We start from the raw sequence: 18,078 nt of genomic DNA on the forward strand, positions 1-18,078 counted from the left end.
AATGTGTTTTTATTACCTCAAATAATTCATTTAGTGTCTTTCCAACTATCATCATTTACAGGAAATATTGGAAAAATGTTTGGAGGAAGAAAGGCAAAAAAATAGAGAGGCATTGGCATCTGCTGCAAAGGTATTTTCATCTGTAATAATGGGTTTCTTTTTCTTTGTAAGTAAATGGAGTTGAAAACTATGTTTCCTAAGGCTTTTTAAAGTCTTATTATAATGTTTCATTCAAAAAGTTTCTTTCTATTTAAACACAGGATATGACTTTTCATGTTTTATTAAATTTATATTATATAAGATCCTAATGGCACTGAAATGATTTAAAATATATGTTGTTAATTACTTATTAAATGAACATTATGTTGGGGCACTAATATCCACCTGGTACAATACAAATTCATTTGTGTGTGGGGGGTATACACACATATTAACAAATATTTTTATAATACTAACTTCGAAGTTTTGGATTTAAAATTTAATTTAGTTAACAGATATTGAATGACTCTTATGTGCATGTGCACACTACTATGCCAAGATTGCAAATCTAAGGATGACTGATTTTGTCTTAAAGAATTTGCAACCCTTAAAAAAAAAATTACTCATATGCCAATTAGACAAGAAGGAATTGATTAAATTATGATGAACATGTAGATGTTATGTTCATGTCGTAGAAGTTTTTGAACAATAAATTACTTTTGCAATGGGCCTTAAGGGTGGCTAGCATTCTGAACCGAGTTTGATTCCATAGATATGGAAGACTGTTGAATTTTTTTAACATAGGTGTGACATAAATTTGGGGGAAATTGGGGGCAACACAAACTTGACACAGGGCAAGAATTAATAAAGTACATCTAAAGTTGGGATAAGAGATAGTGTTTAAATATAATAATAGTAGCTTGAAAATGAAGGAAATAGACTAATTCTAGAAAGAAAAGATGAAATCAGCATATGTGTTTGGTGTGGATAACATACAAGATGACCAGGTTCCAAACTCCTGAATGATTTGGAGAACAAAGTAAATGCTTGTAATTTGAAATGGAGGTAGTTAAAATTAAGATCTGGAAAATTTGAATCTGCTTTCTAGTACTTCAAGACCTTCATGATTAGATTGATAATATTAACAAATGTGATTTTTCTATTATGATATAAAAAATGTGTCAATATCTGGAGAAGATGTGTAACTCAATGGATCAACATTTTCCAAATAACAAATGAAAGTCATGTGTATAAAGAATTCAAAGTACAAGAAAGGATTGTAATATAACAGTATGAAAATTTCACTTGACCTAATTTTATTTTTTTTATTGCAACTAGCCTTTAGGAACTACCCTTTGTCACATTTTGGTATGAAATATTCAAGAACATCTGTAGTTATCTAAACTGACTAAATATTTCTCCCCTTTTTTAAAACCTTCTATCTATGCAAGACTGAGTTTTCCTCATGCACTTTAACCAAACTATATCATTACAGAATTAATACAGAAGGAAGAGAGAAGAATCTAGCAGTCTTCTACTAAGTCAAATATTAACAAGATTAAAGAAGTTCACAAACAACATTCTTTTCACTTTTTAATTTGGAAGCTATAGTTTTTAATCATAAAATTATTGTTAATGTAATGCATTTAATGTTTTAAATTTTAAATGAGTTATTTTTAATATGTTTTTTCCTTATTCAATTTCTAATGTGATAAATATATACATATATATATATATATCCAACATAAACAAAACCTCTTAATATACTCAATAATTTTTCAGATTGTGAAGGAATTTTAAGAGCAGTTTGAAATCTGCTACTCAAACGAAGGCTTAACTTCTTTGAAGTATACAAATGCCTGAGAAATAAGTAGGGACATTAGAATTAAAAAGAAATATGATTTTATGTAATTATTTAATAAGCATAAAAATAACAATGTCAGAACTAAACTGTGTAGTATCAAATTATATTTCAGGTTAACTGTCTTTTTTGTAGTCATGCAAATATTTTGTTTTGATCATTATTTATTTGGAAGCTTGAGAAAGAAGCAATGAAGGATATAGTTATGAAAGCTGTAGAAGAAGAACGAAAAAATTTGGAAAAAGTCCATGCTGAAGAAAGGGAATTATGGAAGACAGAACATGCAAAAGATCAAGAAAAAGTATCCCAAGCAATTCAAGCAGCTATACAAGAACAAAGAAAAATAAGTCAGGTTAGTAAAATAAACTATAAATATTTTTTCTTATTTTTCTCTAAATACAGTAGTCTTACTATTATTTTATCTTACTTCAAATCATCTTAGTAGACATAGCAATATCTAATTTTTTATCATTGATATTAATGTTTCAAACTAGTAATTTTTAATATTTTAATGTCCTTTCATATTTCTTATATTAAACATTTTATAATGTATTTTATCTTTTACTCTTCACAAAAGTCAGAATCTACTTTTACTTTTAACCATTGCAGCTATAGTAAAATTCTAAATTTTTTGTTTTTTTCTTTTCCTTTCTCTTACATACATAATCAATACATAGTAATATTTGTATGGAAAATCAGTTGGATTCAAATGATTTATAAGTCTGATTGTACATTGGTATTCCTTTAATTATGTTTTGTATTTCAGTTGTGTCTGTTGTGATATTTCCTTGTTCATTCCGAATTTTAGTGATTTGGGTTTTCTCTCATCTTCTCTTTGTTAGTGTGGCTAAAGGTTTATCAATTTTGTTTATTTTTTCGAAGAACCAACTATTTATTTTGTCAATTTTTTGTATTGTTTCCTTTGTTTCAATTTCATTGATTTCAGCTCTGAGTTTAACTATTTCCTGTCTTCTACTACTTTTGGTGTTGGTCTGTTCTTCTTTTTCTAGGGCTTTGAGCTGTAGTGTTAGGTCGTTTATTTGTTGAGTTTTACTTCTTTTATCAAATGCGCTCCATGAAATAAATTTTCCTCTAAGTACTGCTTTCATAGTGTCCCAGAGATTTTGATATGATGTTTCTTTGTTCTCATTTACCTCTAAGAATTTTTTAATTTCCTTCCTAATATCTTCTATTATCCACTCATCATATAATAGCATATTGTTTAATCTCCAGGTGTTGGAGTAGTTTCTGTTGTTTACTCTTTCATTTATTTCTAACTTCAATCCATTATGATCTGATAGAATACAAGGTAGTGTCTCTATCTTCTTGTATTTGCTAACATTAGCTTTGTGGCATAATATATGGTCTATTTTAGAGAAGGATCCATGTGCTGCTGAGAAGAAAGTGTATTCGCTCTTGGTTGGATGGTATATTCTATAAATGTCTGTTAAGTCTAAATATTGATTGTGTTATTGAGATCTATGGTTTCTTTGTTCAATTTTGTTTGGAAGATCTGTCCAGTGGTGAGAGAGGCGTGTTAAAATCACCTAGTATTATTGTGTTACGGTCTATTTGGTTTCTAAAATTGAGAAGGATTTGTTTGACATACATGGATGAGCCACTGTTGGGGCATAGATGTTTATGATTGTTATATCTTGCTGATTTATGCTTCCCTTAAGCAGTATGAAATGTCCTTCTTTATCCCTTCTGACTAACTTTGGCTTGAAGTCCACATTATCTGAAATGAGGATGGATACTCCAGCTTTTTTGCTGAGTCCATGTGCATGGTATGTTTTTCCCCATCCTTTCACCTTTAGTTTATGGGTATCTCTTTCTATGAGGTGAGTCTCTTGCAGGCAACATATTGTTGAATCTTTCTTTTTAATCCAATCTGCCAGTCTATGTCTTTTGATTGATGAATTCAGGGCATTAACATTCAGGGTTATTATTGAGATATGATTTGTATTCCCGGTCATTTGGTTCATTTTTAAATTTTATTCATTTATTTATTTTTTTGACACAACTTGGTTCCTCCTTTATTTGAGAGTTCCTTTAGGATAATTCCTCCCTTTGCTGATTTGCTTCTTTGTTTTTTATCTCTTCCTCATGGAATATTTTGCTGAGAATGTTCTGTAATGCTGGCTTTCTTTTGTAAATTTTTTTAGCTTTTGTTTATCTTGGAATGATTTTATTTCATCATCAAATTTGAAGGTAAGTTTTGCTGGGTATAAGATTCTTGGTTGGCATCCATTTTCTTTCAGAGCTTGAAAAATGTTGTTCCAGGCCCTTCTAGCTTTTAGAGTCTGGATTGAAAAAATCTGCTGATATCCATATTGGTTTCCCGCTGAATGTAATTTGGTTCTTTTCTGTCACAGCCTTTAAAATTCTGTCTTTATTTTGTATGTTAGGTATTTTCATTATAATGTGCCTTGGTGTGGGTCTGTTGTAATTTTGTGTATTTGGAGTCCTATAAGCCTCTTGGACTTGATTTTCCATTTATTCTTCAGATTTGGGAAATTTTGTGATATTATTTCATTGAATAGATTGTTCATTCCTTTGGTTTGTTTCTCTAAGCCTTCCTCAATCCCAATAATTCTCAAATTTGGCCTTTTCATGATATCCCATAGTTCTTGGAGATTCTGTTCATGATTTCTTACCATCTTCTCTGTTTTTTCAACTTTGTTTTCAAGGTTAAATATTTTGTCTTCAATATCTGAGGTTCTGTCTTCCAGGTGTTCTATCCTATTGGTTATGCTTTCTATGGAGTTCTTAATTTGGTTTATTGTTTCCTTCATTTCAAGGATTTCTGTTTGTTTTTTTTTTCAGTATCTCTAACTCTTTATTGAAATGATCTTTTGCTTCCTGTATTTGCTCTTTTAAGTGTCGATTGGTGCGATCATTCAGTGCCTGCATTTGCTCTTTCATCTCATCGTTTGCTTCCCTAATCATTTTAATTATGTACATCCTGAACTCCCTTTCTGTCATTTCTTCTGCCATGCTGTCATTGGATTTTATTGATATAACATCTAGATTTGTTTGGGGCATTTTCTTCCCTTGTTTTCTCATATTGTTCAGGAATCACTGGGTCATTAAGATATTGCAGATTTCCTCTATCGACTTATAATGTCCCTGAAGATTGCTAGTATATCCCCTCTTATCCTTCAGTAGCCTGAAGTCTTGGAGGAAGTTGATAATGCGGAGCTCCACGAAGAAGCTGCCTCTCTAGGGGTGGTGACCCTCAGGTGGCGTATATTCCCTGCTAGTGGGCAGAGGTGCCTCCACTTGTTGACCAATGGTCATCCAACGGGGAACTAGGCTGCGGGCTGAGGCAAGGCCTGTTTGGGCTTGTGTCTCTGGTTTTACTGTCCTTGTGGGAAAACCTCACCCAGCAGGGAAGACTCACTTGGTGGGGACGTCTTGCTGATCAGTTCCCCTCCTAGAGGTTCCCCTCAATCTACAACTACCGCCTGGGCTGGGCTGTCTTCCTCTGCAACGTTCCCAGGGGCCCGCACCTACGTCCTGGGCCTGGGAGCCTAACCCTTCGCAGGCGAGTCTCCTTAGGCTGCCTCTCCCAGAGAATCTGCCCGCAGTCCTGGAAACTTCGCTCCACCCCTAGGCGTGTCTCTGTGTGGTTCTTCCAGCAAGAAGCCACCTAGCTCCTGGGACCCTGCCTGCATCTAATCGCCTGGCTATGCGGCCCCTCCTCTGAGCCGCCACCTGGAGCCCGTACAATAGCTCCAAGACCCAGAGACCCGCCACACACCTCTTCCTCCGGACAGCAGCCCGGTGTTCCGACGCAGTCACTAGGAGTCCAAGCAACTCACTTCGGGTCTCCTCCTCCCGCCAACCGCCCATAGCTCTACGTAGTCACTCCGAGTCCAAGTGACCGTCCTGTTCCTCCTCCTCCTCGGGGTAACCCCCCGGGTGTTCAGGAGTGGTCGCTTGGAGACCAAGCGACCCACCGTGCTCCTCCTCCAGGCAGGCCACCGGTGTTCAGGAGCGGTTGCTTTGAGTCCAAACAACTCACCACACGCCTCCTTTCTGGCAACCGCCTGTAGGTCTGATGCAGTCACTCCTAGACCAAGCAACCCACCACATTCCTCCTCTTCCTCCAGGCAACCCCCCAGTGTTCAGAAGCGGTCACTCTGAGTCCACGCAGCTCCTCCTCAGGCAACCGCCCGGAGCCCCAGTGGTTGCTCCGAGTCCAAGCGCTGTGCTGAGCCGCCTCCTCTATGATGATCCCAGTGGTCCCTGTTTACCACTCCAGCGGGGGGTGGGGGGGTGGGGGGGCGTCTCGCCGAGCAACTCTACTTCACAAAGTTCCCTGTGTTGCGGGGCTACCGCCCCATCCGGGACCCCTCCCCAACGGGAGAGACTCACCCGGTGACTTTGAGTTGGTCCCAAGTCTCTCACTATCTCCTCTTTTGAATCCTGCATCCTGGAGCAACATGAAATGCAGCCTCCCTCTAGTCCACCATCTTGAAACCTCGGTATACCTTTAATTGGTAACAATAATTAATGAAACCTCACAAATTGTTCTCTGTCTCATAAAGGACATATACAGAAATAAGCACGTCCTTATATACAAAGTAACTTTTTAGCACTTGTCTGAACAATTAAAACCTGATCTAAATTTCACTTTTCATAATTGAAGTTGTACAGGTCTGTTTTACCTCAATTTAGTCTTTTCTTTGTGTAGGCAGAGATACTTGAATAAATCATCCCTTAAACAAATACAAAAAAGCAAATGATAACATTCATAGATGGCTTATATGTAGTATTATTTGTTCACTTGTTATAAATTAGCTAAAGGGAGTAACCTTTCAGAACAGACAACCTAAATTTTTTATGACTCATATCTTCATGATCCCCCTAAAAAACTCATGTTTCCAATATCCTGGATCAATGTAAGATTTTTATAAGGATGTCAGTTAAATTTATTCTTAACACATACTTTTATCCTATTATAAAAATTAACAAATCTATAGATTGTATTTATAGTAGATAGCAATAGTATAGTCACAGATTTATTTTTGTTTTATTTTCCCATTAAAGTAATAATTACCTTCTAATTCTTATTGTAACCGCTTATTAGTATCAGCAAATACATATTGAGTTCCTAATTGTTCATCTGTTCAGTTGTTTGGAATTCCATGCCAGCAAGGTAAAGATTATCATTTTCCTTATTTGGTAGAGTTTAATCTAAAATATATATTTTGTGACTATAGATCACTTTTCCAACCTCACATAGATGTAGGCCTTTATTTACCATGAAATTGAGCAAGAGGGCATGAATGAATCAGCACAAATTATCATTCAAATAAAAGTATATGTTTAAAGAGCATACTTCTCTGTTGGTTTGTCAGTAGTCTGCAAGATAAACTGTAATATATATAATGTACTTTAAAATTTGTCCCCTATAGTTTCAGGGTATTGTGAAGATAATCCAAGCATGTTTTCAATACATTGTGTTTATTTTCTTAGAAATGCTTGAGATTGTGTGTGTATTTGTGAATGTGTTTTTTTAATTGCCATGTGACCAACAGAATTGAACAGGAATTATCTTTATCAGAAAGAACAATGCCATAAGGTTTTCAAAAGAGAAGTGTTTTGTCAAATGTAGTCAGTCACTTGTAAATAGATTTGTCGTTTTCACGTTAGAGTTTGATTTTACTGCAACCAAACAACTGTCATTCCAGTAGTTCTTTAAAGTTTCATGGTCCTATCCTAGGAAATTGACAAATAAATTACCTTTTTTCTTGGGAGTCAGCTGAAGTTCACATCTTTTTTTTTTTTTTTTTTTTTTTTTTTTTTTTGCGGTGCTGGGGATTGAACCCAGGGCCTTGTGTTTGCGAGGCAAGCACTCTACCAAATGAGCTATATCCCCAGCCCCCCTCTTCTGTTTAGACCAGCAGGATAATCAAGTAAATTGCTGTGGTCAAATTTAATTCTTTTTTACATAATTGAAGTGATTACCTGCTATGTTCCGGGCACTATTCTTATTTCTGGGGGATTCAGCAATGGACAAAGAAATTTTCAAGATTACCATCTTGCAAAGGAGATGGATAGGAAACTAATAAAGGGGTAATATAATGCCAAGAGATTATTAGTGTCCTGAAAAGAGAGCAAGGGTAGTCAGGTGAGAGCTCTTTATGGAGCCAGCATTTAAACTGAGGCCTGTATAGGTGTCAGGAATTTACCTTGTGGATGGCTAGTGAGAGAGGGTGTCGGAGGAGGAGTGTTTCTGAGGCATAGCAAAGCTTCTGAGGCAGAAAGATGTTTGGTATAATTAAAACTGTATGGTATTGTTTTGGGTATAGTCAAAAGGAGCAATGGAACAGGATAGAATTCAGAAATATATGCAACTTTTCTGTAATTTACAGATCTGTCGAGATGATACTACAAATTAGGAAAATGAACCTTAGCAAATCAGAGTTTCTAATCTGAACTCCATGGAAGTATAGGAGGGCTATATAGTCTGAATTTATTGAAATTATGCAAAACAAGGTCCTGCAGAGTTGGTCTATACTTTTATTAAATTCTCAGAAGAATGTTAATTAATGCAGAAAAGATTTAAAATTATTGCAATTGGCTGTTATTTTCCTTCTATGCTCTGTATGTAAAATGAATTCCAAATACATTGTTTAGATCTGTAAAATAATGTACCTAAAATAGCATTAGGCAAATTCTGATATTCTTTGGAAAAAAAAAAAAAAAACTCTAAGCAGGACTGCTGGAATGGTGAAATTAGAACCGCCACAATTTAGCTTTTTCATAAAGATAGTGGAAACACTAGCGGAATTTTTTTAAATAAGCTTTTTCAGAACCTAGATACTAACTGAAGACTTTTAACAATCCAAACATTTATTCAAGACAGATAATTAAATTGTACTAAGTCAACTTTGTAGAGTTTTAACTTGCTTTATTCCATCCTCCTCTCTCCAACTACATAGAAGCTTTAAAATCTTGTAACCAAACAACCACAGTGTAGGGCAACCCAAAAATGGCTATAGTTAGGTTCCCTCAATGATACTTCAGTGGGCTATGATTTTAGTATGTAGTCAAGGTCATGAACAACCTGATTCAGCATATGTACTTAAGGTCATAAACATTTGCTTATGAGCATGCACCCCCTTAAATAACCTGTTGGCAGTGTACCTTCTTTGTCTGGCCTGCATATGAAAAAGGCCAATGGAAATGGGGGGGGCAAAAATGAAGATAGAACTGGAGGCTAGGGTCTACCACCTCCTCTGAATAACAAATCTCTGCTATCGCAACTGTGTCTTGCATCTTCTTCCAGCTGCTGGGATCCTGAATCTGTTTTCCAGGCCTGAGCATCCACCCAACACACACTAAATATGAAAACCCATGATATATAGAAGCCACTGAAAAAGAAAGATAAGATTTGAGACTCAACAGGAGCCATGTCCCTAGATAATTGTTACTATTTGACCTGAGAGCTTCCTACCAAGTCCTGACTTTCAGGGCTTTCAGATAAACAAGCTGTTGATATTCTCAGCCTCTTGGGACTGAAATACTAGTTGGGGTAAACAAGAGAATGGCAATAAACAAGGAAGAAAATGTTTACTGAAAATGGTTTTAAAAGCTCAGACTTGAAGGGCTGGACCTGAAGTGGTTGTGCCCTTGTTGCCATGCACAAGGCCTGAATTCAGTCCTCAGCACCATGAAAAACAAACTAACAAACAAAACCTCTGACTTTCGAAGATACTTCTGGAGTTCTTGAAGGTCACGTACATGCCTTAAGGAAGATCTGAGAAGACAAATCTCTAGCTGACTTTGATTATAAACAAGGAGAAAAGTGAAGGCTAAGGTAGAGTTGTAAACGGACAGCATCAATGTCAGACCCAATCCCCTTGAAAAAGGGTGGAACACTTTCTGGTTCGAAGTATTTAAGGAAATCTCTGTCCAATCATTAGAAGACTACTAAGTAACTCCCACAAGAGACTTCAGAAGCTATATGTGACAAGGAATACAGATTTAGTCCAAAAAAGTTACTACATTCGATGTTCTTAAACAGCAACAATAACCATATTTAAAAGCAGTAACAATTTTGGAGGGATTTCTCATGTTGCTACATTACTTTTACATTATTTTAAATGTCCAGTTATTATAAAAAGAATTATGAAACATTTAAAAAACTGGAAAATATGATCCATACATAGGATAAGAAATGCAGCAAGTTAAAAGTACTTATTATTGGACTTCATAGACAAAGTCTTTAATATGCCATTAGAATTCTATTCAAAAAACTAAAGAAAAACCATGTCTTTAGATTTATAATCTCTCATATATTGTATGTAGGCTCATTGAAATTAGCATCAGAATTTTTTTAAGAACTAATTAGAATTAATTTTTAAAAGAGCATTCATTTTATTGTAAATGCAAGGGGGGACACATAGGTGCACACTTACTTCTCTTCCTACTGTTTCCTGTGAATATGTACCATTTTGTTGGAGAAGAAAATGTTCTGATCCTCTCTCTGTCCAAATTTGTAGTTCTCTTACAGCCTATTCAATTCATGTACTTACTTGCATACTCATCTAAGAGTTTTGCAAGTTTCTCATCTCACAGGAGACCCTAGCATAGTGTCTTCAAGTGATAATTTCGTTGTGTATTTTTTGTAATATAAAATCATCAGCAGGTAAATCCTATCAAATTTCTCAGCAAGTACTAGGACTTACTATAACTAGTTGTGATTCATTACTTCTGGAAAGTTCAATCCTACTATATTTTTATATATTAGTTCTTCCTGGGTCACCAGTTATTTATTTATATACATATATTTTCACTGTTTTTCTAAGACATTTAATATCACTTATTTTACAATGATTTTTTTGTCATGCTTATGGTTAATGTCTTCTACCTTTCAACTCATTAATTCACTCTCTAAGTTTGCTTTTTAAATTCATTTATTGTATTCTTAATTTTAACTAATTAAAATTCTGGATAATTTTCCCTGTTTTTAGACTTTTTGTTTTTAATCAAATATGTTATTTTGTTTACTCCACTACTTAATGTCAGAATAAGCAAATATCATCAAGATAAATAGGCTTTGAATGACTAGGTACTATGATCTGAATATATGTGTCCTCTCAAAATTCATGTTGCAATCCTAACCTCCTCGTATGGAAGGTGATTAGATCATATGAGGCCTCTGTGTTCATGAATGGGATGCTGTTATAAGAGACTCAATAGAGCTAGGAGGTCCCTTCTACCATGTGAAGCCACAGTGAGAATACAGGAGCTATGAAAACATTGAAACCCCACTAGGCTTCATATTTGCTGGTCTGTTACCATTGATGTCCTAGTCTCCCAAACTGTCAAAAATAAATTTCAGTTGTTTACAAGATACCTTGTTTATGGTATTTTGCTACAGTAACCCAAACAAAAGACACTGAATTTACTTTGTTTTCTCCCTCATCTTGAATGAATACATTTTTGTATGAAATAAAATCCTTTAATTTTGAAACATTTTTAATTTCATTTTGTTTTAATTTCTGTCTTCAGTTTTTCAAGCAAGGCTATTTATGTGAATTATATAGTAAACCAGTACGAGGAGACTCATTATTGCATAGCACAAAGCTAGTAATCCCAATTTATCATAACACAAAGAAGTAAGAAATATAAAATGAGATGGATGGCATAGTGTTTTGAATTGTTTAGTTGTTATCAAATTTTTACTGTATCAATTCTTGGTAAAAAGTGTGTATATTTTGAATTTCAACTTTGAAAAGGTCAAGTGTTAAGGACTTGCTAGGACTTTTCTAAATGAAATTGCTCTATCTGGCCTTGGCTTCTTATACCTTCTCATATCTAGCCTGTTTCAGGTTTCCTTCACACTTTTAGAACCATGATAGTTGAAACTTGGTATATCTTCCACTTAACAAATTGAAAAAATTTGGGGGTGGGGAGAGATCAACATTGTTAACGAAGCTATGGTACTTGGGTATGACGTTGTAAAACAGCCAAACTTTCTACTTTTTCCTTGCATATTCAAGGCATGTATCATGATGATTTGATATGTTTATATGCTATGGAATGATTATCACAATCAAACTAATGAACACATCCATCAACATGCATGCTATATATTCAATTCCCTAGAATTTGATCATCTTCTAACTGAAAGTTTGTAAGCAACGTCTTTGCATTTCTGCCACCCCTTAGCAATCACTATTCTGCTATTTGTTAGATTTTTTAAAAAATTCCATGAGGAAGTGAGATCATAGAGTATTTTTCTTTGTTTCTGACTTCTTTCATTTAGCATAATGTCCTCCATGTTCATCCACATTGCCATAAGTGGCAGAAACTCCTTTTTTATTGCTGAATAATCGTCATGTGGTGGGAGGGTGAGGTATTTCCTTTATTTATTCATCCATTCATGAACACATATTGTTTCCATATCTTGTCTATTATGAATAATGCTACAGTGAACAGGAGGTACATATATCTAAGATACTCATTTCCTCTGATTATATATCCAGAAAAATGTGACTTTGTGATCTTATGGGAGTTGAATTTATTTTTTGGTTTTGATTTTGGTTTTCTTTTTTTCCTTAAGGAATTTCCATACTGATTCTTATAGTGGCTGAACAAATTTACATTCCCACCTACAGTGCACAAATGTTCCCTTTTCTCCACACCCTGGCATATATACTTGTTATCATTTGTCTTATAATAATCAGCCTATCAGCTGTGACTTGGTATATCATTGGGCTTTGATTAACATTTTTCTGATGGTTAGTGACGTTGTATATTTTCATATACCTATTGGGTGTTTGTATGTTGCCTTTGAAAATTGTGTATTCAATTTCTTTGTCCATTTTCCTTGTGTTTTTAAGGATTTTTGTTGTTGTTTTGTTTTGCTATTGAGCTGTATGAATTCCTGTTTTACATATTCATCCCTATCAGATGTATGAATTTCAAATATTTAAACATTTTCTCTCATTGCCTTTTCTTTATACTCCCCCTCCCTCCCTCCCTCCCTCCCTCCCCCCTCTCTTTTTCTTTCTTTCTTTCTTTCTCTCTCTTTTTAAATTCTGTTTCCTGTGTAGAAGCTTTTTAGTTTGATATACCCCCACTGTCTGTTTTTGCTTTTGTTGCCTTTAGTGTTGCATTCAAGAAATTGTCAAGTTGAATGTCATCAATTTTTTCCTTCATACTTTCTTCTAAGATTTCACAGTTTCTTTCATTTAAATATTTTATTCATTTTGAATTTATATTTTTATATGATGTCAGACAAAATTCCATTTTATTATTTTGCATATGAACCCAACACCCTTTGTTGAGGAGACTGTCCTTTCCCTATGTGAATTTTTAGCACCATGATGAACAATCAGTTGAACAGTATATGCATGGTTTTATTTCTGGGCTCTCTATTCTGTTTCATTAGCATGTTTTTATGCCAGCACCATATTATTTAATTACTGTAGCTAAGTAATATATTTTAAAATCAAGCATGCATTATTGCATTATGCTTTGTCCTTTTTTTTTTTTTTTTTTACTATTCTGGGTTCTTTCTGGTTCCATATGCATTTTAGATTATTTTTTCTACTTCTGTTAAAAAAAATTAGGATTTTTATGAGGATTGTCTTTAATCCGTAAATAACTTTTTAATATGGACATTTTAACAATATTGTCTTCCAATCATGAAACACAGCGTGTCTTTCCACTTATTTCTGTCTTTAATTTCTTTCACAAATGTTTTGTAGTTTTCAGTGTACAGACTTTTGCTACCTCAGTTAAGTTCATTTCTAAGTATTTTATTCTTTTTCACACTATTGGAAATGAAATTGTTTTCTTAATTTCCTTTATGCAGAGTTTGTTGTTTGTATCCTATGAGCACTGAATTCATTTATTAGTTCTAACAGGGTTTTTTTTTGGTGGAAACTTTAGAGGATAAGATCATATTATCAGCAAGCAAAGATCATTTTGCTTCTTCCTTTGATTTGGATTACTTTTGTTCCTTCTCTTGCCTGAATTCTTTGGCTAAGATTTATAGTATTTTTTCTTCATCTACTGAGTTGATCATATGATTTTTATATTGATTCTTTTAATGCGGTTTATCACATAAAATGATTTTCGTATGTTGGACCATCCTTGTATCCCAGGGCTAAATCCCACTTGGTCGTGGTGTATGATCTTTTTAATGTGCTGTTGAATTCCATTTCCTAGTATTTGTTGAGGACATTTTCATCTGTATTCATAAGAATGTCAGCAAGTAGTATTCTTCTTTTGTGATATCTTTGTCTGACTTTGGTGTCAGGATAATATGGAATAGAAAAAAATAATTTTTGAAACATTTCTTCCTTTTCGATTTCTGGAAGATGTTGAGGATTGGCATTAATTCTTTAAATGCTTGGTAGAATTCACCATTGACATCTGATCTTGGGCTTCTTTATATTGGGAACTTTTTGACTAATGATTTGTTTTCTTTACTAGTTATATATCTGTTTAGATTTTATATTTCTTCATCATTCAATGTTGGTAGGTTTATGTTTCCAGAAATTTATCCATTTCTTCTCGGTTATTCAGTTTGTTTGCATAAAATCTTTCTTTCTTTTATGTTTTTACCCCATCCCCTGCCCCATGGCATTGGTTGTAATGCCCCTGTTTCATTTCTCATTTTATTCATTTGAATCTTCCTTTCTTAGGATAGCTAAAATTTTGTCATTTCATTCTTATCAGGAAAACAACTTTTAATTTCATTTTTCATGTTGTTTTGCTATTCCCTATTTAATTTTTCTGCTCTGATCTTTATTAGTTCCTTCTGCTAACATTAAGCTTAGTTCATTTTCTTCTTCTTTGAGGTGTAATTATTTACTTATTTGAGATTTAGTTTTTAATATTGGCCTTTATTGCTGTAAACTTACCTGTTGTACTGCTCACCTGGATCTCACAGTTCTTAGTATATTATGTTTTTTGTTTGTATCAAGCTATTTTCTAATTTCCCTTTTGATTTCTTCTTTAACCCACTGGTTGCTCAGGAGTATGTAGTTGAATTTCCACATATTTGCAAATTTTTCAGTTTTCTTTATGATGTATAGTTTCATTCTATTGTTCTGAGGCAAAACAGTTAGTGTAATATCAATCTTAAGTTTAGTAAGCATTGTGTGGTGACTTAACGTGTTCCATGTTTTCTTCAGAAGAATGTGGATTCTGCTGCTATTATTCAAAACATGGGTTCTGCTGCTGCTCTTTGGAATATTCTTTATATGACTTTTTGTTCCATTTGTTTTATAGTGTTGTTCACATTTATTTCCTTATCGATGTTGTCTCTGAACATTCTGTCCATTGTTACAAGTGATACTTGTATTGGTGTCTATTTCTCCCTTCATGAGGGAGAAGAACTTACTGTCACCTTCTTATTAGGCATTTCTAGCCATCTTACAGTTCTATTGTGCTTCTTTTTCTCTTCTTTTTTCTTTTGTAGTTCATTATTTTTTTATATTGATCTGTTTTGATTTCTTTCTCTTTTTTTTCTTGTAGGTATTTTCTTTGTGATTACCAAAGCACTAACATGAAGTATAGTTAGTCTTTTAAATGGATAATAATTTCAACAATTCTACTTTTATTTCTTCTCCTCACACAAATGCTTATGTGACTGATATCACAGTTTAAAAACCCTTCATAATCTCTAACATTTTATTCTTATAGTTTTTAATAATCCTTTTTTTTTACCCTGCGTACTAGAATTTAAAGTGATTTACCTACTGCTTTTATAATATTTCAGCATTCTCTATCTGCTCTCCTAGCTCATTTAGCATGCTATAATGATTGTTTTTATTCATGTCTTGTTTTGGTTATAGTGCTGGGAGTTGAACCCAGGTCCTCTTGTATGCTGGGCAAGCACATTACTACTAAGCTATACCTCAGCCAGTGATGACTATTTTGAATTCTGTCATTTATCTCAACTTCATTAGGGTTATTTTTAGGAGATTTATCTTGTTCCATTGTTTTAGATATCATTCGCTGTTTATTTTATTTTTACTTTTTGGGTTAGTGTTTGTGTTAGAAAAGCCTCGTCAGTCAGCCTGATCAGAGATTCTGGTGGCCACTGCAAACTTTGTGCTAACCCAACCTGCCATGTTTGTTTCAGTCAACTTCCATCTATCTGGAATATGCTGGGTTATGTCAGTGCTCCGAACAGGTAAGATGGAAACCAGAGCCTAGGCAGTCTGGGAAAGTTGAAACTTTGGGCTTGTAGTTCAACTCTTTCTTTCCCCAGTAAGAAGCTATGACCTGAGGTTTTCTGCCCACTTAAGCACTAAGCAGAGGTGGAGGCTGTGGCAACTGCGTGCATGCTCATCTCAACTACACTGTTTGTTCTCACTGACCCTCAAGCATCTAGACTATGCCAGGTCCTGCTATTACGCTGAGACAGGTGAAACAGAAGCCAGTCCCCAGGAAAGTCCCCAGAAAGATTTCTTGGAAATACAGTTCATGTCTCTCCCTACAAGAGAGTTGAGAACTGGGACTTTCCTTCCAGTTGTATGGTACAGTATCAGGAGTAGTGATTATGGTAATAGTTGGGTCTCAACTTTATGAACCAGCTTTGTTGTGGCTGGTTTTATGCTCTGTTAAGGTCAAGGAACTTCTCCGCTTTGTCTGGATTTCTTACCACAGGTATTGTTGTTGGAATATTGTGTTCATGCAGACACACAGGATCCAGGGGTTTCCTATGTTTCTGACACCATCTGATGTGATAAATTAATATTTTTCTAAATGCTCAAGGTATAGGAAAATTAAATTAATAAAGTCACTTACTAAAATTCAGTAAATATCTTTGAAGAATACATTTTCTGGAAGATGCTTCCTGAGGCTTAATTGTATTCATTTCTTTTTCAAATAAATTTGTAGGTATTATTCATTAATTAATTCACTAGGAGAAATGAATTGGCAAAAGCAATGAATTATTTTCATTTATAAAAATCCCCTGAGATTAATTATCCTAAATTAGTTATGTTGCAGGACTAGAAATATAGACTATAAATAAACTTTCCCCTTGTTGAGTTGAGATAGGAGTTTGAAATACTACTTGTTTATTCTTTCAAACCCTGGAGGATTTTAACATTTTTATATTTATAATTAATGTCTTTGTTACTTTTTTTTGTAAATCCCCTCAAATATTACATGTTATAAAAATTTAATATTCATTGCCATATGCCAAAAAATAACCATAAAGAAAACAATATAACAATAAAGAAAACAATAATAGTTATTCATGTTCAAGTTTTATTTGACTTTATTATAAATAAACAAAACTTTGAGGCTTTCGTAGCTAAAAAAAAAATAGGCTTTTTAAAAAATTTTATTGTTCTATTTAGTTGTACATGACAGTATAATGCATTTTGATTCATTGTACATAAATGGAGTACAGTTTTTCATTTCTCTGGTTGTTACATGATGTAGAGTCACACCATTCAAGTAATTGTACATGAACATAGAGTAATGATGTTTGTCTCATTACACAATCTTTCCTTTCCTCCACCTTCTCTCCTCCCCTCATTTCCCTCTACACAATTCAACCTTCCCCCATTCTTCCCTTACCCCCTCCTCCCTGCCCCTGTTATGTATCAACATCCACTTATCAGAGAAAACATTTGGCCTTTGGTTTTTTGGATTTGGCTTATTTCACTTAGCATGATGTTCTCCAGCTTCATCTGTTTACCTGCAAATGCCATAATTTTATTCTTCAAAGAGGCATTTTTATGGAATGCTTTTCTTAGCTACACCTGTAGAAAATAGATAGTGCTGCTAATGGCATTCATAGAGAATGGTAATAATTATGACAATTTGTCCATTGGTCATTAATTCAATTCTGAGTAAGTGCCAGGCACTTTATAATTGCTTTACATTTCTAGTCTCACTTAAATCACAACCACCTTTATGAGTCAAGTGCTGTTATTTCCCCCGTATTTTCAGATGCAGAAACTAAAACTTGCAGAAATTTTGTAACTTGTTCTAGGGCACATGACTCTTCAGAGGCAGCAACAGGTGAGATTCAAATACAGGTAGCCTAGCTCCATAGGCCTTGCTCTTTGCTGCTACTTCTCCCTATGTTCTCTTCTTAAAGTACAGATTTATCTCATTGATCATATTATGTGACTTTTAAATCACCCTAGGAAATGAATAGACAGTTAATTTAAAAAAAAAACACTTCAACAAGGTACTGTTTTCATTTATTCATTCATTCTGCAGCATTTATTGATTACCAC

At 34.3% G+C, this 18,078-nt stretch overlaps 1 protein-coding gene across 1 annotated transcript in view; it reads left to right on the forward strand.

Moving 5' to 3' along the window:
- Positions 1-18,078, forward strand: part of Ccdc91 (coiled-coil domain containing 91) — a 363,605-nt gene that overhangs the window by 262,564 nt on the left and 82,963 nt on the right. Inside the window, 2 exon segments of the mRNA XM_047550439.1 lie at positions 62-130; positions 2,016-2,192. Coding sequence (XP_047406395.1) covers positions 62-130; positions 2,016-2,192 — 246 coding nt within the window.

Source organism: Sciurus carolinensis, chromosome 4 (assembly GCF_902686445.1).
Source record: "Sciurus carolinensis chromosome 4, mSciCar1.2, whole genome shotgun sequence".
In the NCBI taxonomy this organism is placed as follows: domain Eukaryota; kingdom Metazoa; phylum Chordata; class Mammalia; order Rodentia; family Sciuridae; genus Sciurus; species Sciurus carolinensis.